The 22409-nt window shown below is 41.6% G+C and overlaps 1 protein-coding gene across 1 annotated transcript in view; it reads left to right on the forward strand.

The window, feature by feature from the left end:
• Positions 1 to 22409, forward strand: part of LOC124118004 (vesicle-trafficking protein SEC22a-like) — a 42510-nt gene that overhangs the window by 6027 nt on the left and 14074 nt on the right. Inside the window, exons 2-3 of the mRNA XM_046480038.2 lie at positions 3247 to 3413; positions 19242 to 19418. Of these exons, the coding sequence (XP_046335994.2) occupies positions 3247 to 3413; positions 19242 to 19418 (344 nt within the window). The remainder of the gene's footprint in view (positions 1 to 3246; positions 3414 to 19241; positions 19419 to 22409) is intronic.

The raw sequence follows: 22409 nt of genomic DNA on the forward strand, positions 1-22409 counted from the left end.
CATTCAATAGTTATCTATATTGAAACAATGTTTAATCTAAAAGCAATATTAAGCTATGACTTAATTTGTGGTGTCTTTATATCAATATAAACAAACCTTAGACCCTATAATCCAACTATAAGAATAATATCCTAAAATAACATTGTTGACACCACTTGATTACCTCTATATTCTACCTGTGAAGATTTGGGGTAGAATAGGCCTTCAGCAACCCATGCTTGCCATAAAAGGCGACTATGCTTGTCGTAAGAGGTGACTTACGGGATCTGATGGTCAGTCCTGCTGACTTGGTTGATGCATGTCATCGTATCCAAATGGTGTGGATCAAGGCTCATGATGTCTGGTCCAGACTCAATTATTGACAGACCGCCATCATATAGCTGGAATATTGCTGAGTGCGGCGTTAAACAACAAACAAACAAATAAACCTCTATATTCTATGAGTCTTGACAGCGCCCTAATTACCGAGGGCTAATCACCTAAAACAAGAGATGTCACCCACCACCTAGTTAGTGTCAAAGGATACACATCTTAAAGTTCCAAATAGTTCAAAACCTTAAATGTTAATCCCTAATATGGTTAGTCCCCACAACCTAACCTTAATGTGATTGGTAAACTAACCCAAACCAATGATATAATTTGTATACATGTAGGGTAGTATAAATATTGGTCTGGGAAGAAGTGTCTGCAGACTTGCTCTTGCCTTCCTTTGAACATGCTCGGTCCCTGGGAAGTCTGTTGTTGTTCACCACTGTTGTAAAAATTAGTTTGCTTCCTATATATACCGTATGTATATATATCATCTGTGTATATTGTACTGGTCGTCTCCTGTTCTACCTGGCTAAGCTGCCATAGTCTGAACATTATAGGAGCTTGAACCTCATCTTCAGCTAAATGCGGGATTCTTGGTTACTGTGCAGGGTAATTTAAATGTCACGTGTCAAGAACTCTCTGACTGTAAACATGTCTGACCAGAATTAGGTCAACGGACCTAATGCCAGCCATGCAGTGTTTTTCTGCAGATTGGTTTGCATGCTTACTTGTACTTTATGCTGCAATCCCTTGATCAGATGCCTGTCGCTGATATCAATGTGACCCGAGTCACTTACTTCAGTAGATCTCCAATGCCTACATGCAGAGTAATGGGACACCACCCTTCAGCGTCCCCTTGATATAAGACGGGAGCGCTTATATTGCACCAAGGGAATTGGAACGATCACCTTACTTTGTACTGTATGATCTTTCAGACCAAAGTATTATATATTCAGCCTTCTCTAATGAAAATATCGAGGTTATAAATCTTCCCACAACCTCCGATGACAACACAGGGAGTAAGGAGGCACCCGGTCCCCTCTTCATCATCACCTTCATAAAGAAAGGGAGCGTTTATACAACGCCCAGGCGATGGATATGATCGCCTTACTTCGTACATTATGATCTTTCAGACCAAACTTTTATGTTTATAATCAGCTTTGTCTACTGGATACAGCTTCGACTTCCCACGACCGTTACGTCTATGCCTCGGCATTATTTAGTCTGCATGGGATCTGGCTTTGGTTTTCAGATGAACACAACTTTCTACGTATTGTCATGGCTCAAAATGATCAGAAACCCTCCTGAAGATTTTTCAGCTTTACAGTCTCGTAGACAGCCTACCAGTAATCAAATCTACTACACGCTCTTCTACAACTGATAACACTGTGTCAGTGATCAGTGACAAGTGATCATGGGATTGCTCGCGTCATCCCAGGATTTAATGAGCAGAGGTTGCCTACGCCTCAGTCCGATCCATCAGTTCCTGGTGTCTCCCTGGTCATCCCAACATCGACCTCTTCGCCACTTGCCAGAACTACCAGATCTCAACGTATGTCTCCCGATCACAGACCCGCAGGCTTGGGAGGTAGACGCATTCAGCATCACTTGAGAAGGACAAAGAGCGTATGCTTTTGGGCCACCAGTACTGCTTCCTAAGGTGATGCAGAAGATCCGGGCAACCAAGAGCCTCGCTCAGACTTTGATCATGCCTTGGTGTCCAGCGGAGGGGCTGGTTTGTGGATCTCAAAGACAGACGCCCCCCTCAAACTACCAGGTTGGCCATACAGACAGGTTTTCATCTCACACCTGGTACATGTGCAAAGGGCCTTAGGTGCCAAGGGTTAACTGGCCAGAGCAGTGACAGCTCTAAATTTGTCTCTCAGACTTTCTATCAGGAGAATTTACGACGACAAGTGGTGATCCTTTGAGAGTCGTTGCAAAAACCCCGCTACTGCATCTCTCCCCCAGTCATTGTGCAATTTCTTCTGTACCTCAAGGGCAGTACCATCACCACTTACCTGGTGGCCCTTAACTCGGTATTGGCAGTCCCGTGGCTTATGAGATTGCTATTCTGAATCCTCCTATGGCAAACAACCCACACAAGCTCTGGGTGGTCGCATCTACGATGACTCCACAGCATTTGCTCCATCAGATCCACCATGGAAGGATGTCTCTGGAGATTCGACAGTCCTTGCCAGCCACTACCTGAGAGACATGGCATTGGAAGATGTCGAACACAGCTTTGGTCCTTTGGTCCTTTGGTGGTTGCCCAGCAGGTCACCAACCCCAGACACCATTGACTTCTCCAGCAATCCAGAGCAGGCCTTTCTGACTCTATGCTGCTTTCACCCCAGATAAGGAGGCTTCCATGCTGCAAGCACTGGCTCGGTAAGTCTTAGACTCTAACGTAAGCTATTTTCTACTCCTGTTCTTCCTGGACTTTCTTCATACTCTGGCAGGAATAATCTCCTGGTTTCCCTGGACTCTTTGACAAAGGTCTCTTGAGGATCCAGTTCAGATGTATTAAGGAGTAATTCAGGATAAGTTAAAATTTCGTAAAATCTAAATATTTTTAACATTTGTATACTTATCCTCATTACTACGTCTAAAGTGGCCAACCCGTCGCTGAGCTTCCTCCCCACCATGTCTTCAGATGTTACGATCTAGCAGTTTTGTAATGATACATGACGTCATCACTTCTGTTGGCGCTGTGCGTTCACCCATCTAGTTTGAACAACTTTCATGTCAGCTGGACCTCGCACAGCATCATCTTTCTGTCAAAAACAGCAGTAAATGCATTAAGGAGTAATCAAGGATAAGTATACAAAATGTAAAAAGTATTCAAATTTTACTAAAATGAAGTCATTGAAGTATTATTTTAATATATTAATCATGCTACAGCAAATGAATTGTTTTCCTTGTCAATTTCAGTTTCACAAGTGCTGTTGGTTTGACGTTTCTTGTGCTTTGTGAATCTTCCTACCCAGTTGTGTTGGCCTTTTCATTTTTGGATGAAATACAAAAGGAATTCATACAGGCATATGAAAGACACAAGACTGTTGAGGCATCATTAAGGCCATATGCTTACATTAAGTTTGGTAAGTTCTAGTTATTAATGTCAGTAATAATGCGGGGTGGAGATGGTTTATTTGAAAGTATAAGCCAAAGGGGGTGAAAGAAGGGTTGATTGCCCTCTTTGTCCTATCATCTTTCTTGGAGACTTGTTGAATTTCCACCAGTGAACAGCAAGTGAAATATTGAAATCTGACTCTTATTTTTTGTCGTCCATTTACGACATAACCATGATAACCATTACCTGAAAAAATGTATACTGGAGGGTTCAGACAATGCTTAGAAGTAAAAAGAATGCCATATATACAGGAAACAGATTGACAGCTGGCCAAAACCTTCTTTCACCCAGTCAATATGGGGTATATAACACGTATAGAATGTTTATGCTTCCTAATTACTGTAATACTGAACCGATTATCTGATCATGGCACACATTACATTGGGTATATTTTGGTTTTCTTATCATGCATATGTTCTATCATGTGTCTATTCTAATAAGATAAATCATGTGTCATATGCAGTTTTCATTCCTTCTGATTCCATGTTAGGCAATAAAAATCATGCATCCTCGAGCATTAAAAGTTATGTTCAGAAAAATAAGAATCTTTTCCTGCCACCTGACTGAAAGTCAAGTGAGCTTTTGTCGTGGTCTGTCAAGTGTCGTCCATCTTCAGTCGTAAATATTTTTTCCCTCAGAAACCACTGGACCAGTGAAACTGGAATTACACATACTTCTTCTTACGTTAATGGTGACCCCCCAATTTGTTCAAGAGGTTTGAATCACAGCTGCCATTTTGAAATAACCTCCTTATGGCCATTTCTCAGCCTTTTTTGTGCAAAATGTAATGAAATTTGGTACATGTATAGATAGTTCTTGGACTCAATGCATGTTCCATTATTTGCGATATTTTAAAATTTGACCTTCGTTTGAGCGTTACCCTTTGGACCATGCACATAAATTCTCGCAAAATGCATTGTTTCGCAGTCTAAACATCATCTCAGAAATCACTGATCTGATGAAGCTGAAACACCACATGCTTGTTTCTACCAAGGTTTAGTATTACTGTACCTACCTGCCAATGTGCCTACAATCCAATATTCCCACGACCACCTCCATGGTCTAGTGGTAGAGCGTCTGCCTGGAAAGCAGAAGGTCCGATCCCAGTCCACGTCATACCAAAAGACGTTCGAAGATGGTAGTTGCAGATAATGAATATTGTGGATAGTTCCTTGTTTCAAAGGACCGCCTCCGTGGTCTAGTGGTAGAGCATCCGCCTGGAGAGAGGAAGGTCCGGGGTTTGATCCCCGGCCGCGTCATACGTTAAAAGATGGTACTTGTTGTTACCCTGTCTGACGCTCGGCATTAAGGGGCGAAAACAAGGACTGGTCAGCTTGGAGTCAGTACACTGTGTCTGTGTGGGGTATTTATGTTAAACTGCAGCATGCTACCTGATCTATCACTAAAAAAATGGCATTTGTTCGGACTAGTGCACACATGCACACCTGTACATGCACATCGCTTTTTATGTGCAATACTCTTGGATGCGATGTTAAACCCCATTTCAGCTAACCTCACCACTAATGTGCACACAACATGTGTCGGTCCTCTCTGTGCAGACATTTCTCTGTCTTACAGAAAATCACTTGCTGAATTTTGCATTTATCTGCCACAATATTCATCAAATACACTGCAGAAATTTAACATGTGAGACAAAAGTTGGATTTAATGTGTAAAAGTTGCATAAGTTTACTGAAACAAGCAGTCATTGCATTGTATTAATCAATTCATTCCAAATAATTATTTGAGGTGTTTGTGTCATGGAGAAAAGAAAAAACAGTTTACAAACAATCTTATAAATATCTTATGTTTGCATGTATGTATGTTTTAAGCTGATTTAAGCCATGGATAAGTTTATCATAAATGCCTGCCACAATTCAGACAGATGCAAAAGTCACGAGAAAAAAGCTTAAAAGGGTGCAATGTTATCAAAAGTTGGTGTCAGAATTTACAAAAAATGACCGCAGAATTTAGATTTTTGTAGTTGTGGAGTACAGCAGGGACTAATGTTAGGATTTCTGTGTCAACACCCTAACTATAGCAATAACAAGACAGGCTGAACATATTCACAGTTTCCACTAATTCATCAACATGATCAAGTTTACCAGAGTTCATTGAGATAAGACCTCTGTGCAAAAACATCGGCCTTGATGATCTGATTGACAATCTGAAGGCAGAAAGTGGTGAGTATTTAAACTGTTCTTCAGCGACTGGTGTCTCAAGCATAAACTGTACATATGCTAATGTTTACAAACAATAACCATGTGACCATCACATGACATAAACATGGCTCATCGAGTGTGAAGCTGTGATTTGTGATCAGCTGGAGGTACACACCGGAAAAGGACTGCTATTGATCATGAATAAGGTACTTTTGTAACCCCTTTCCTATGATTGATTTTCAAGCGAGTTATATACCCCTGTCTTGAAACTGGGACTAATACCGAAGAAGTAAATTCAGTTGGGACTGTCATTGTTTAATAAATATTGCTATGAGTGTTAACATGTGCTGCTGGACATTGTTCAGTTTTCATTGTTTCATTGTAATTTTCGTTTGTGTATAATATTCAAATACTTGCCTTACTCTGTTGTGAATGACAGTGTTCATCTTTTGTGTTGTTACATTCATGTTCTTTGTTTGTTATGTCAAAATCTTAAAAAGCATTTCCAAAGTTATCTCCAGACAATTTTAAGGGCAACATTTACATTAAGGTACTTACAATTTCTTTCATTAATGGATAATAAGGTAAAGATAGTATCTGTAAACTGTAGAGGGCTTGCTGAAAAAAGTTAACGTAAAGAAATAATGAAAACATGGTGAAAAAAAGAAATAATGTATCATCTGTCTTCAGGATATCCACATCTCAGAAAAAAAAAAAACAAACGATGGATACTATCTGGTCCCAGCCTACCTCCTTTGCACGGGACCTGATGTTGAAAGACTAGGTTGCGGCATTGGACGAACTTTTTACGAAGTTGTCTCTTACTCTGGCATTCAAGGCTACTTAATTCCGAAAGGATGAATTGCCTATCCACGCTTTTAAGTTGGCGGATGTTGCTCATATATGTTTTGGATGAGGATCTTCATTGCATGACTGGCTCCGCCAAGCCTACAACCGTCAGAATCCCAGACACGTGGTTGGCTTTCATAGAGACAGAGATTCGGCGCTCTCCTTAACCTTTGTCTGCTTCAGTGTCTTCATCTCGCGCCATTGATTAGGACCTGACAGAGACTAATCATTATCAGGTGGATGATCAGTTATGGTCTACTAGCAGCGTCAGATAGATCACATGCACAATCATCTCAAGGCTGCTCTTGCTGAAATCACTGCGTCTTGTCGCCTTTTCTACCAGGCTTTAACTGATTGGGACTCTGAGTTTAAGAGGAAGCTACTACGCCAAGCTTGGTCCTCATCTTCCCTCCAAATCAACATCAGCTTCTGTTAAAAAAAATAAACACACTACTAAACAAGAAGGCCATAGAGATTGTAAATGCCCCAGCCATTAAACCAGACTTCTACTCTCCAGAGCTTGAAGAATTTCTTTATACCCAACTTGTCCTGCAGGGCAAGTAGATATTCTTTTATAATCGTCCTGCAATATTTTCTCTTGCCCTATTAAAATACAGTTTTGTCCTCAGTTATTATTACCATTTTCTGTAATCAACCTTTGAGTTGAGGGTATTTACAACAAACAGTACAAAATAATTCAGGTTTCACTCAATACCCATAAAATGTGCCTGTACTCTCAAAAGGAAATAAAGTGATAAATAACAAAAATCAGCCATGAACATTTCGTTTTCGTTTTGAAACAGTTTTTGAACAGTCATACTGGGTTTTTTTAAAAATAAGTCATTTTTAGCTCACCCGGTCCAAAGGACCAAGGTGAGCTTATGCTGTACCATGGCGCTGTCGTCCGTTGTCCTTACATCAACAAATTACAATTCAAAGGACTTCTTCTTCTGAACCTCTAATTGGAATTTAATGAAATTTGACTGCAAGCATCCCTAGGCGGTGGGGATTCAAAATTGTACAAATGGCAGGGCTGAACCCCCCCCCCCCCCCCCCCCCCCGAGGGGCGGGGACAAATAGTGGAAATGGGATTTAATTGCTTTTAACGGCTTCTTCTCTGGAACTAAGATATAGATATCAACCATATTTGGTTGGAAGCATTCTCCGGTGGTGAGGATTCAAAACTATACAAATGGCGGGGCTGACCCCCCCAAGGGGCTGAGGGGCAGGGCCAAATGGGTGTAATTTGGCTATTTTGCTTTAAACGACTCCTTCTCTGGAACTAGGTGACAGATATCAACCATATTTCTGTAATCAACCTTTGAGTTGAGGGTATTTACAACAAACAGTACAAAATAATTCAGGTTTCACTCAATACCCATAAAATGTGCCTGTACTCTCAAAAGGAAATAAAGTGATAAATAAAAAAAATCAGCCATGAACATTTCGTTTTCGTTTTGAAACAGTTTTTGAACAGTCATACTGGGTTTTTTTAAAAATAAGTCATTTTTAGCTCACCCGGTCCAAAGGACCAAGGTGAGCTTATGCTGTACCATGGCGCTGTCGTCCGTTGTCCGTACATCAACAAATTACAATTCAAAGGACTTCTTCTTCTGAACCTCTAATTGGAATTTAATGAAATTTGACTGCAAGCATCCCTAGGCGGTGGGGATTCAAAATTGTACAAATGGCAGGGCTGAACCCCCCCCCCCCCCCAAGGGGCTGAGGGGCGGGGACAAATAGTGGAAATGGGATTTAATTGCTTTAAACGGCTTCTTCTCTGGAACTAAGATATAGATATCAACCATATTTGGTTGGAAGCATTCTCCGGTGGTGAGGATTCAAAACTATACAAATGGCGGGGCTGACCCCCCAAGGGGCTGAGGGGCAGGGCCAAATGGGTGTAATTTGGCTATTTTGCTTTAAACGACTCCTTCTCTGGAACTAGGTGACAGATATCAACCATATTTGGTTGGAAGCATCCCTAGGTGGACACAGTTAAGATCCCAACCGTATAACCATATGTACAATTGCTGAGTATAATGAGAGGAATGCACCATTCATCTGTCTTGTACTCCCAAAGGAGTTGCAACCTTGACCATAACATGCAAACAGATATTATCCCCACCCTATAATAAACAGATACATTGTATACATTTGTTTGTTATGAAGAGAATGATACATTTATGCCTATAGGATTCGCCCTGGGATCCAGCCTTGCCTCTGAAAACTTGGATCATAACATGGAAACGGTTCAGATCTTTATGCTACATTTGTAGCTAGAGAAATACACGTCCATGCTGTCAGATTTGCCATCCACCTATTTTGAATGCTGACTGTCAAAATTACGAAATATTTGCAGTATTATATACATGTACAATGCAAATGTATATTTTGTCATGATTGTGTAAATATCCAGGTGAGCGATACAAGCCCTATGGGCCTCTTGTTAATCATGTTTTTTCATGTCAACCCCACCCACCATTCCTGATTAAAAGCAGACATTACCCTCTCAAAATCATTAACTTCTGCTTCGCCATTTAAGAATCAGTAACGAGCGGCTTTCAAAAAAAAAAAATATGAGCAAAAACATACTTTGTATATTTCTTCAACAGACAGTTGCCAAGTATGTCTTCTATTTAGTATATAAGCTACATGTATTTCATTATTATTACCACTGAGGTACAAGATATGAAAACTATTTTAGGTTCAAAATTATCCTGCATATTTTATTGAAAACGATTAGAGATGAATTGATACGATTGAAATAAATGTACTTTCCCAGTAGGACACATGTTTCTTCACTTCTTTCTCACCCTGAACATGCTGTCACTCGTCAATACAAGTGGGTGAGTGGATTTTTTAGCCCTGCACTGCTGTATGCCTTGTTCCCAAGAACTCCGGCAGACAACAGATGATCCAGAATCTGTCATTATGTAACGAGCATTACCTAAAATGCGTGCCATATTTGTGGATGACAATGTTGAGGCTGCTCATGACCAGAATCAACACCAACGATTCCCTGATCAACCTCGACTTGCAGGATGCCTACCTGCATGTGCCTATCCACCCCAGCAACAGGCGGTTCCTCGGGATCATCTACCATTGTATCAACTACCAATGGGTGGGACTCCCATTTCGCATTTCCACAGCCCAGTGGTTATTTACACGCATCACCAAGCCAGTGGCCTCATACCTGCACCTGAGAAACATCCAGTTCAAGTTGTACATCAACAACTGTCTGCTGAGTCACCAGGACACGGCAACTCTGATCATCCAATGGGATTTGCTCCCTGCTCTTCAATCATCCCTTACCTTTCGCCATGCTTCTGGGTCTACTCACATTGACATCCAGAGGACACTTTCGCCTGCACCCAATTCTGCAGTTCCTATTTCCGTTCGTCAGGCGCCAGGATCCGTTGGTCTCCATCATCCTACTGTTGCACCTCAAACCTCATCTCCTGTGGTGGACAGTGTCTAAGGAGGAGTCTTTGATCACGCCTTGGTGGCCTGTGAGGGGTTGATTTGTGGATCTCAAGGACTTGGACAGAAACGATCTACTCAAAGCAGCCAAAGTCACAGCCATGACACACAGGCCTTCAACCTGGGGACTCTATGATGATAAGTGGCTTTTGTAATGTGAAGCATCAGGACCCCACTTCTGCGTCTCCCCAATTCATGGCAGAATTCCTTCAGTTTTTATACAGCAATAGACACCTCAAGGGCAGCACCATTACAACCTAACTGGAGGCCCTCACTTCAGTGTTGGCAGTTCCTGAAGATAGCAAAATGACAAAGATTCCGGAACTCCAAGCTTTGCTGAACTCCTTCAGACAAGAGGTTCTGAAGGCCAAGTTGAGACCACCTGCCTGGGATCTGAACATTGTTCTCAAATTGCTATGAGGTCCATTTGAGCCTATACACTCATCTTCCTTTTTAAACCTCACCAAGACGAAGGTGTTCCTCTTGGCTCTAGCGACAGTGGTGAGGGTAAACGAGTTGCATGCACCTTACATCCACCCTTGTCCAGTTTGAGCGCAGGACCCAGGTAGCCGTTCACATTGGGCTGTAGTGGGGCTTGACTTACTTACTTACTTACTTACTTTGGAGATTTAACGTGCGCTTTCCGACTGATGCGTATTTCGCACACGGGCCCGGCCAGGCCATTTAATGTGTTTCCGAAAGGGGCGAAGGTGGTCTGTGCAACCCAAGAGGGGGGGGGGTTTAGGGGTTGCTTATATAGAATTTGGGAATTTTGAGATTTGGAATAGATGCCGATGGGATTGGGGAGGAGAACTAAGGGAGCTGGGTATGGTGGATGTTTGTTTGTTTATGTGATTTTGATTTGGTGAGTTATTGTGTTTTTAGATGCGTTTTATTAGTTCCGTTTTGATTAAGAATACGCCTAAGGCCTTGAAGTTTTCTAGTTTATTTTGTGGGTTTAGTATTGCTTCTAGAGTTAGAGCCTTGTTTAGATTGAGGGTGGTTTGTAATGCGGTTCGATGTGTTAGGTAGTGTGTGCAGTGGATGAGTGCGTGTTCTGGGGTTTCTGGTTGTTTGCAGTGTGGGCAGTTACCTGTAGTGTGTTTTTTAAATTTTTTTAGGTGGTTATTTAGGTTGGTGTGTCCTGTTTGGAGTTTAGTGATTACTCTGTCGATTTTTTTGGATGGATGGAGAATTTTTGGTTTGGTTAGTGGTTTGCTGAGCACTTTTTTGATTTGGCTATTTGAGTTTAGATATAGGTTATGCCATTTTTTGGTGATTTTTTGCTTGTTTACACTTTTAATTTCTGATTTTGAGGTGGGTAAGTTTAAGCTTATTTCTGGGATTTTGAGGGATAGTTTAGCTGCTTTATCGGCGTTTTCATTACCGTATATTCCTACGTGGGCGGGTATCCACAAGAAGGTTATTTGTTTGCCTGCCTTAGTTAGGTCGTTGGAGCTTTTAAGTATTTGATTTATTAATTTAGGTCGGTTTTTGGTATTTTTGTTTTGGAGGGCTTGCAGTCCACTTAGGGAGTCGGTAAGTATTAGGATTTTTTTGTGGTTTTTGGATTCTTGATTATGGAGGGCTGAGGCCATGCCCATTAGTTCTGCCGTGAATATTGATTGGTTGTTTGGGAGTCGGAAGGATTGTGTGGTTTTAGTTGGTTGTGTGGTATGGACTCCGAAACCTGTGTGTTTGGAGGTCGGATCTGAGGATCCGTCTGTGTAAATGTGACACCAATTTGGCCAATTTTCGTGTATGTATGCTAGTGTGGTAGTTTTAGCTATGTTTGGGTCGGTTTGTTTATTTATTTGGCTAGCTAGTGTTGTGTCTATTTTGGGTATTTTAAGTTTAGGGGTGAAGATATTTGATTGTTTGCAGTTTTGTTTAAGATTTTTAATTTGGTGTTCATTTAGGTAGTTTGTTATTCTTTGGGATATTGGGGTAAGTAAGGGGTGTTTACGAGCTAGAGCTTGGTTTTTGGGGCTGATGTTTTGGTTTATTAAGTTTTGGATGAGAGGGTTTGATTGGGACGCGGCCCAGAAATTTAAGCTTAGCTGTTCCCTGCGTAGACTTAGTGGCATTTCTCCTGTTAAGGCCTGAAGTGAGGTGTAGGAGGTGCCATGTTGGGTGCGTGTAATTAGTTTGAGAGCCTGATATTGTATTGAGTCAAGTTTTTTAGATAGAGAGTTGTTTAGGGTGTTGTATATGGCGCAGCCGTAGTCTAGTTTTGATCTAATTAGTGATATGTAGAGAGAGAGGAGGGTATCTTTGGATGCTCCCCTGTTAGAACCAGTTAGGCATCTTAGGGTGTTTAGGTCTTTACTGCATTTAGTTGTTAGGTTTTGGATGTGAGCATCCCAGGTGAGATGTTCATCGAAAATAAGTCCTAAGAATTTGGTTTGTTTTTGAAATTTGATTGTTTGATTGTTTAGCTGGAGGATTGGGGAGGCGGGTTTCATGTTTTTATGTTTGAATACTATTCCTGTTGTTTTTTCTGAGTTAAGGGAGAAGCCCCATTTGTCAGCCCACTGTTGTATTTTATTAAGAGATTTTTGGAGTAAATTTTGGACCATGTTCATGCTTTTAGTGCGGATCCAGATGGCTCCATCATCCGCGAATTTTGATGTGTTTACTTTAGGGGATAGGCCCTCGAATAGATCGTTTATCATTATATTGAAGAGGGTGGGGCTGAGGATACTGCCCTGTGGAGTACCATTTTCTAGGGGACATTGGTCCGATAGAGTTTGGTCTATACCCACGGTTATTTTACGATTGTTTAGGAAGTCCTGGATGTAGTTTATTATCTGACCTTTGAGTCCTATTTTTTTAAGTTTTTGTATTAGCCCATCGTGCCATACCATGTCGAAAGCTTTAGAGAAGTCTAAGAAGATGCCTGTGGTATATTGTTTATTTAGCTGTCCTGTCTTAATATCTTGTTCTAGTCGGGTGAGGTTATCTAGGGTTGAGCGGCCAGGAGTGAAACCGCTTTGATCTGGGTTCATGATGTTATTTTGGGTTAAGTAATGTTGTAATCTATTTTTAGCCATTGATTCCATTACTTTACATAAGTTTGAAGTTAGGGATATTGGTCTATATGAGTTAGCTTGATTAGCTGGTTTATTAGGTTTAGGGATTGGTATGACTAGGGCCTGTTTCCAGGGAGTAGCAACCTGTCCGTTTAGGTAGATGAGATTGTATAGTTTGAGTAGTGCCTGGAGTAGTTTTAGGGGGAGTTTTTTAATTATTTGGTAAGAAGTTAGGTCTAATCCTGGGCTGTGCCCTTTTTCCTGTTTTGGATTACGTAGAGGAGCTCCTCCATTGTGTAGGGTTGATTTATTTCTAGATTGTTATTGTTTGGTTCTGTTGTGGGTTTGTTTTCTGTTTTAAGTTTATCTTGGAATTTTTTACTGAAGTTGGTGTTACTGCTAACGGCCGAAAAGTGGTTGGCGAGATTATTTGCTTTTTGGGCGGGGTTGGTTGAGTTGTCAATGTTAGGGTTTTTTTTATGTCGTTTTAAGCCTCTGATGGCGTGGATTTTGCGCCAGACCGTTCTGGCATCTGTACGGTTATTTATACCTTCGCAGAATTTTTTCCAGTCTCTACTTTTGGCTATTTGGACTAGTTTTTGAACCTGGTGGTTTAGTTCGTGGGCTATGTTTAAATATTTGTAGTCGCGTTTTGCTTTATTGAAGGCTGATTTACGTTTTCGTCTAGTCTGTTCTATTTCCTCATTCCACCATGGTACCGTCGGTTTGCCTGTCTTAGATGTTTTGAAGGGGATGGAGGTTTTGGCTGCGTTTATTATATAGTCTGTTAGGTTTTTACAATAGGTTTCTGGATCATTATTTTCTATTTCGTTTAGGTTAGCTTCGTTGCAGATATCTTGGAATTGGTCCCAGTTAGCTTTATTGTAATGGAATTTTGGTTCTTGGTTTTCTGTTTGGATTGGTACGTTTGTATTTCCTATGGTTATGTTTATGGGGAAGTGGTCACTACCTAGCGGGACGTCGTGCACTTCCCATTGAGTACTTTGGGCTAGATCTTCGGTGCATATGGTTAGGTCGATAGCCGACATTTTTTGGTTTATCTTATCGTACCTTGTGGGTTGGTTGCTATTAAGGAGTACTAGGTCGTTTGTTTCTATCCATTCGGAGATTAATTTGCCATGATTATCTATTTTATCATCTATGCTCCATGTAGGATGGTGAGCGTTAAAGTCTCCTAGGAATATAGTAGATTTATCGCTTATTTGGAGTAGTTTGTTTAGATCCTCAGGTTGGACTTTTTGTTCCGCCCAGTGGTAAATATTTATGATGTTTATGTTTCGGTTATTTAATGTGATTTTAATGCCGTTGGCTTCTAGGTTTGGCGTGTCTATTTTTATTTCTTCGTAATTTATATCTTCCCTGATAAATATGATTAGTCCTCCTGCGGCTCTTCTTGTTTTCGGTTTAGCTCTGTCAGTTCTAACTGAGTTGTAGTTAGGTAGTGTGAATTTGGATTTTTTTGAGAATTTGGTTTCCTGTATACAAGCAATGTGAGGGCCTTTATTTAGTTTAAATTTAGTTTTTAGTTCATGGCCGTGGGAGGTGAGTCCGTTGGCGTTCCACTGAAAAATATTTAGTCCTTCGAATATTGGGTTCGGGTGATTGGTGATTTATTTTTTATTTTTTATTTTATTCGGTGAGTTCTTTTAGATGGAGGTTAAAGAGGAAGAAGGGAAGATCGGTTAATTTTAGATTGAAAGCTACTTTGTAGAAGGATTTCATGCTAGCTTTTGGTGAGTTTTGACTATGCATGTATGCTAGGAGTAAGGTGAGGTTGTTTAGGTTTTGGGTGTTGGCTGGTTGGGGAGTTTGGTTTGTTTTAGTTGGAGTAGTGTCTATTGTTTCCTCAGTAGTGGAGAAATCTTCGTCATCGGTTAGATTAGGTTTAGCTGATTGAGTTTCCATGGGGGAGGCATGTGATGTGGAGGATTGTGAAGGTGTTTGTGGGATGGGTGTAGCTGATGATTTCATAGTGTTTGTGTTTTGTTGTTGTGCTTGCTTGTGGGAGAGCGTTGTTACCATATTGGCTGTAGGGTGCTTGGATGAGGGTCGTGTTGTGGTGGTCATTTTGAGGTTTATTTTGCATGCGGGGGTTGATGTTTTGGCTATGTGAGATGTGGGAGGGTTCGTGGTTGGTTGAGTGGCTGCTTGTATGTGTGAGGTGGGTGCGGTTTCTCGGTAGGGGCCCCAGACAGAGCTGTCGGTTATGGGTGTGGTGTTTGTTTGTGGGATGGTGTTTGGGTGTGGTGTAGGGAGGAGTGGTTTAGATGCAGGTGTAGCAAATTTTCGTGTTTGGATTTTAGCCGTGTCTATGTTTATGTGTTTGTTGGCCTGCTGGGTGAGTGTGTGTCTGTATGGGCATTGGTTTGAGAGTGAAGTGTGTTGGGTGGATTTGCAGTGGATGCACCAGGGTGTGCATGTGCCTGGGCAGTCTGTTTGTGCGCATTTTTTACATTTAGTTTTACGGTATGTGCATTGGGAGGCAGTGTGGTTGTATTTGAGGCACTTTGTACATTGCTTAACCTGCTTTATATAGGGTTTGACTTCTAAGTTGGTGTGGGCTCCGAAGGATATGTGTTTGGGGGCTTCAGGGAATTTAGCGGTCTTTTTGAAGTTGATTATGACAATGGAGGTTGGGACCGTTTTTCCGTTTCTAGTTGGTTATTCTACGCGTGCTGGTGATTAGGGGTTGAGGGTTTTGGTCTTGGTTTATGTTAGCTTCTAGAGAGTATAATTGTAAGTCCTCAGTTGTTTCCCTTGGGTTAACCCTAATTACGCCTCGTGTATATTGTTGCCAATTAGGTGTTTGTTTGATTACTGTGACGTGGAATATTTGAGTTATTTTATTTGCTGCGTTGTAAGATTCTCGGTTAGGGAAGATTATCTGGTATCCTTTGTTGGCTTTTTTAATATTGTTGTAATTTATTTTTTCTCTTTTAAACCAAAGTCCTATTTTATCTGCCGAAAGTTCTAGTGAGAGAGTGGTGCCTGAGCCTGCTGAGAAGAAGTAGAGGGCGAAGGTCGTGAGGAAGGCGGCCGGGGAGGGTGTGGGCGATGGAGGTGGAGTGGATGTGTCGAGTTTGCGTTTTTTGGTGTTTTGAGGTGGCGAGTTAGCTGGTTTGGTGGGGGTGGTGTGTGTCGTGTTTTCGCCATACTCGGTCGGGACGATGTTTTCGAGTGACCTACCGGAAGTGTTGTGCGCTTCCGCAGGCGTGGGTGAGTTAGGAGCTGGCATGTCTGCGAGTGTGGCGTTGCGGGTGTCAGTCATGTTGTTTGGAGAGTTGGAGAGCGTGTGTTGTGGTGAGTGGTGGTGGAGTGGGAGTGGTGTTTTGGGGAGGTGAGTTGGTTTGTTGTTTTTACTTGGTGAGTTGTGTTTAGGAGGCGGAGGAGGTTGCGGTGGTTATTTGTTGTTGGTTTTAGTAGGAGGGTTTGTGAAATGGATTAATTATTAAAGATTTATTTTGTTGCTGGAAGGCTGGGATTAGGTGAGACAAGTGGAAAGCGGGGATTAGGAGATATTTAGTCGAAGGAGTGGAGGTATGTGAGTGGTGGGCGTGGGTGGTGAGTAGGAAAGAGCGTGCGTTGTGTTAAGGAGAAGGGGGGATTAGGTGTTTTTTTGTTTTTAGGAGTTGGGTCAAAGGGTGTGTTTGAGTGGTGGGCGTGGGTAGCGAGTAGAAATGAGTGCGAGCTGTGTTAGGGAGATGGGGGAGGATAAGGTGTTGGTTATTTATAAGAGTTGAGTGTTGTTGTTGGTTTTAAGGATTTAGGGGTTTTGTGATTAATTCGGTGAGAGTGATGTATGTGAATAAGGATGAAAGGATAACGTGATAATTACCGATGATGGAGTTTCCTTGGCTGGCTATCAGGCAATGCTCTGTGCTGGCTTGGGAAGTGTTGCTCGCTTGGCCAAGACTCGATTATTTACAAACCGCTGTCCTATAGCTGGAATATTGCTAGGGGCTTGACACACATCCTTACTATATATCTGGCTTGATTACCATATGTTATTCTTAATGTACACCTGGCTTCATCCAATTATCTGTGTGCTTTTGTTATACATTACCTGTTGTTATTGTTAATCTGCTGCTTATCACAACATATCATGTACATATATTCTTATCATTACTTGGTTGTTGTCACCCCAGCTTGATAATGGTGTAAGAATCTACGTCAAAACGTCGCTACATGCAATAAACCAGAAGTTGTTATTCATAAAGTGTCATGTTTTTAGTTATTTTTTTTCATGTACTATAATGCTCTTAATTTCTCTCAAAATAATTTTTTTCCTCTCTAAACATCCTCTCTGAAATTTCCAGACTGAACGTTGGCATGTTTGGTTCTCCGTATGACATCATATTTTGTTAACAAAATTTTTTAGGATGTTTGTGAATTTTTAAAAAGGATTTATGGCATAAAAAAGATTAATCTCCCTGGAAGTTTTATGATGCTGAGAGTTAAAACATTGTGTGAAGTAAATGTAACTGCTGTGTATTGCAAGAAAAATGTTCCACAAAAGTACATTAATCCTTGCAGATAATGAATATTGTGGACCGTGGTCTAGTAGTAGAGCGTCCGCCTGGAGAGCGAAGGTCCGGGGTTCGATCCCCGGCCGCATCATACGTTAAAAGATGGTACTTGTTGTTACCCTGTCTGGCGCTTGGCATTAAGGGGCTAAAACAAGGACTGGTCGGCTCGGAGTCAGTATACTGTGTCTGAGTGGGGTATTTATGTTAAACTGCGGCATGGTATCTCAGTGTGCTAGCACTATAAATCAGCATCAGTCCGGACTAGTACAAGCAGCCACACAAACACACACATGTACATGCACGTCGCTATATAAGTGCAATAACTTTGCTCGTCACTCCAAAGCCTATTACGATTTCCCACATGGTACAATGAGTCTGTCTCACAGTCCCTGAACCATATTATTTCCCCTTCCACCCAGCCCTTTCTGAAATGCAAAGCCCTAAATGAAGCATGTCCAGGTATTCCTCAGGTTCTGAATCTCCCATCTGACTGGGGCTCTTTTTCAATTTAAATGGAGTTCTTTGTTTCTATCAAAATTATATATTTTACCCTCGACTTTAACATTTGTCGAGGGTACAATGTGTGAAGCCCATTTCATGTGTTTGCCTCGGTGATATTGCTGGAATATTGCCTAAAACGGCGTAAACGATACTCGCGCGCTCACAAATTGTTTCATATGTGTTAATACTTTTGTACTCAGTATTCATGCAGAAAATATTTGAGTAGCATTGCTGACTGCAACCTTTTTTTATTGTGTCTCTGTTGAAAATTTACACTGTTGACTTCATGTCCAGGTGAGCGACAGTGCCATGGCACAATTTTTCTCGTTATTTGTGCTTGTTTATCCCTATGCTTTCTCAGCTCTTGAACACTCTTTACTACTCATTGGGTCAGTTGTATAAGATATTACTTGAATACTGCTAAATGTGGCCTTAAACCCAACTCACTCACTCATTGACGTACCTGAGTAAAACCTACCTGAAATATGAAACATACCACAGACCTGATAGTCCACCACATACTGTAAATCTTGAAATTACTGCGAGCGTGAATAAATGCAGAAATATCTATTTATTCCACATCACGTTTTATTGAGCAGTAGTTATAACAAGTATATGCAACAATGCCATTCAAAGAATAGAAATTACACAATGGGCATTCGGATTATGAGTTATCACTGCTGGGGTCAAGAGTTCTACCCACACATGTCAAACTAGGCATAATTGAGTACTTCAGGATTCCAGACAGTTGCCACCCACGCAACACTGCGTCAAAAGCCAACACGACCCAATGAGCACGGATTGGCTTCATCACACTTGTCCTCAGAACTACAGCCTTTGTCTTGTCATCTGCCTTCAAGTTCGTTGACACCTTCTGCTCATACAGATCAGTGAACTGTTGTTGGTTCAATTATTTTGTTGCCTTTGTACTTCCTTTATGCCAGTAGACAGAATAAACATATAAACTGTGTGTTGTTTTTAGGAAGACACTTTTGTTTTGTTTTTTACGGAGTTGCTGTTTGATTGGATAAAAGTAGGTTGGATTAAGATATTGATATATAACATTCCTCTGGGGATTGGGTGTGTGGCATTAATATTGATTTTTGGCTAGGTGTCAGCAGTGGTATTAATTTGGAAACGCATTAATTTCAAGATTTACAGTATTTGATCCCTACCACAGAGTTCAGCCTGGCATGTATAGGCATTGTGAATTTTATTTCAGATGTGAACATAAAGAAAATAAAGGCTCGCTATAACAATCCCAGGTCACTGACAACAAAGTTGGACCTGTCTGCCTTAAGCCAGGAGATAAAACTTCGTCCACCTCATGTCATTCATCCAGATGAGTTCAAGTACGTTGGAGGGAAACATGCTTCACTGACATCATTCAGAACTGCTGGTAAGAGAATAAAGCCAATATTATTTGCATTGAGTGCTAAAAAAATAATGAATGTTGGTTCTCTTCATTCTGTTGTGTTGTAGGTCAGCTGTCAGCAGCATAAAGGATGAATTTATCTGAAAAATTCATAACTGTTTGAACCAAATAAAAACAGAAATAACATAATTCTTGTTAGTATCCAATACTATGCATAAAGAAAAAATTTAAGCACACCCCTATTTCTGAACCATGACAAATGTCAAAAATCATGGCATGAGGATGACTGACCACAGGAGCTGGGCGATACCAATGTCATCGGATAGAACAAACATTTGACAACAAATAAAGAAGGTATTGGTGAGTTGTGATTGAAATTTACTGACAAAAACATCATGGTAACAGAGGTACTGTTTTTGACCTCAGACAATACCTAAAAAAAGTATGGAGCTGCAGGATTAAGTAAACAAGTTACGTTTGATGTATCGTGTGAAAATGTTCCTTAAAGTCTCTACTTGATATGACATGTGAAACAGATCAGTAGCAAGTATAACCGCCACGTGCCCGGATGACGCATTCCACCATACGTCTCATGCCACCAGTCAGACGTTGGATCTGTTGATGGGTCAACAACAACCACTCCTGATGCAATGCTGCTTCCAAATAGCGTAAATTTTGTACAGGAGAATATCGTGCCTGTATGCGCTGCCCCTGAATATCCCAATCATGTTCAAGTGGGTTTAAATCTGGGCTCATTGCTGGCCAGGCTAGAGTCGTTATTGCATTGGCCCTCATGTAATCCATGACTGCATGCAAACAAATGTACTGAGGTCGAGTAGCAAGAGGGTGGTTGTCAAAACGGGGAACGACGACTGGTCTCAAAATGTCCCGGATTTACTGAGCCCCTGTTAAGTTGCCCCTTATGGTGACCAAATCCAACCTGCAATCATGATACACCCCTAAACCATTACTGAGCCCCCGCCGTATGCAACAGTCGGTTTAATGTTCCTGGGGGTGTAGGCCGTGTTCCGGTGCCTCCAAACTCTCGTTCTTCCATCAGTGACATGGAGCAGAAAGCGACTTTCGTCTGATCGATGGATCCGTCTCCAACTTCTCAGATTCCAGTTCTTTCGCGCAATACACCATGCTAAACAAGCAGCTTTTTGGTGATCTCTCAACAAGGGATGCATTATGGCTGGTCTTGCCCTCAGTCCTGCTGCTTTCAGCCGGTTCCTGACGGTTCTGGTGCTGAAATGACGATTGGGCAATCACAGTTGTTTCAGACGAGTGCTTGTTAAAAAAAGGGTTCTCGGCATATGAGACGAAGAAGGTTCCTGTCTTCGCGATGTGTTGTCAAAGGAGGTCTTCCGGATCTGGGACGGTCCTATACATCACCGGTCTGAGCATGTTTCTTGACTAAACGGCTTACAACAGTGTGATGATACCCCAAATTCTGACCAATGGCATTACAAGACATTCCTGCGTTATACATGCCGATTATTTGCCATCTTGTGGCGTTTGATAATCGCCCTCGTGCCATGGTCACACAATGTCATGGAATAACTGTTCAAAACCGAGCTTAAGTAAGCAATTTTAACGTTTGGATATACTGCTTTTAGAGATACTCGAGGATAGCATGCTGAACAGGCATACCATGCATGGCAGGTGAGCTTTCATCACGCATGACTGATGACATCATCTCGAGAAAACATAATTCTTCCCATAATTATATCTTTCATGACTGTTACAAATATGGGGACCAAACAATAATGAAATATATTAGGGTGTGCTTAGCTTTTTTCTTTGTGTATATCTCACAACTTAATAAATATATACTGAACAAAAAAAGTTCCTGTGACATTGAATAAGATTTAATGCAGTTATGTTTTTACCAAATCTGAAACAATTTCGGGTTTGCAACAGATAAAAGACTCCTGTAAGTGTTCAAATGGTTTAATTTGCCATACTGACTCAGAAAATGCGTGATTTCATAAAAAAAAACATGAACATGCCAAAATGTCAATTTACAAATCAATAGCGTGTGTGTCCACCTCTGGTTGCGATGCAAGCAACACACCTTCGTCTCATTGAATGGACCAGGCGTCGCACAAAGTCCTTTTGGATATCTGTCCATATCTGCTGGAACATGTTTCAAAGTTCCTGGAGTGTCTGTGGAACACGTGGTTGACGTTGAAGGCACCGATCTATCTCATCCCACATGTGCTCGATTGATGAGAGATCAGGGAAGCGAGCTGGCCAGGGGATGCCATTCGTGTTGTTTTGTTGAAGAAAATCCTGAACAAGTCGAGCGTATGAGGCCGGGCGTTGTCATGTTGAAAGGTAATGCCTGGGCCATGACGACGCAAAAACAGTAGAACAACAGGGCCGATGATCTCGTCCCAGTAGCTCTGTCCATTGAGATTTCCCTCTACCACTATCAAACGTGTCCTCTGTCTTGCTGTAATCCCACCCCATACCATGATGCTGCCGTCCCCGAACCGATCTTCTTCCATGACACAATGATTGATGTAACGTTTACCCCGACGTCAGGTCACTCAAATCCGTCTATCGCTGTGGATGAGGTGAAAACGAGACTCGTCAGCGAATAGAACTTGTGCCCACTGCATGGCCGTCCAGCGTAGACGCTGTCTGCACCACTGTAGATGTGCTTGATGGTGGTTTCCTGTCAAAATGGGACGACTGGTGGGTCTTCTGGCGACAATCCCTGCACATCTGAGGCGGCGACGTACGGTTTGTGAAGATATTCGTCGAAGGCCAGGGATGCTTCTTGCAGTCACTGTTGCTGGCTGGAATCAATTTCGTAGGTGTGTTGTTCGAATCCAGTTGTCTTGTTGATTATTGCTTACGCGTGGCCTGCCACTCCGAGGATGGTCTCTGACTGCATTCGTCTGTTGCCAACGTTGCCATAAACACTGTGGACGTTAAATTGTCTTGCAAAATCACGTTGACTCGATCCTGCTTTAAGCATACCAATGGCTCGCAGACGCCCATTTT

The sequence above is a fragment of the Haliotis rufescens genome, unplaced genomic scaffold (assembly GCF_023055435.1).
Source record: "Haliotis rufescens isolate VD_foot unplaced genomic scaffold, xgHalRufe1.0.p SCAF_10, whole genome shotgun sequence".
NCBI classification, from domain to species: Eukaryota; Metazoa; Mollusca; class Gastropoda; order Lepetellida; family Haliotidae; genus Haliotis; species Haliotis rufescens.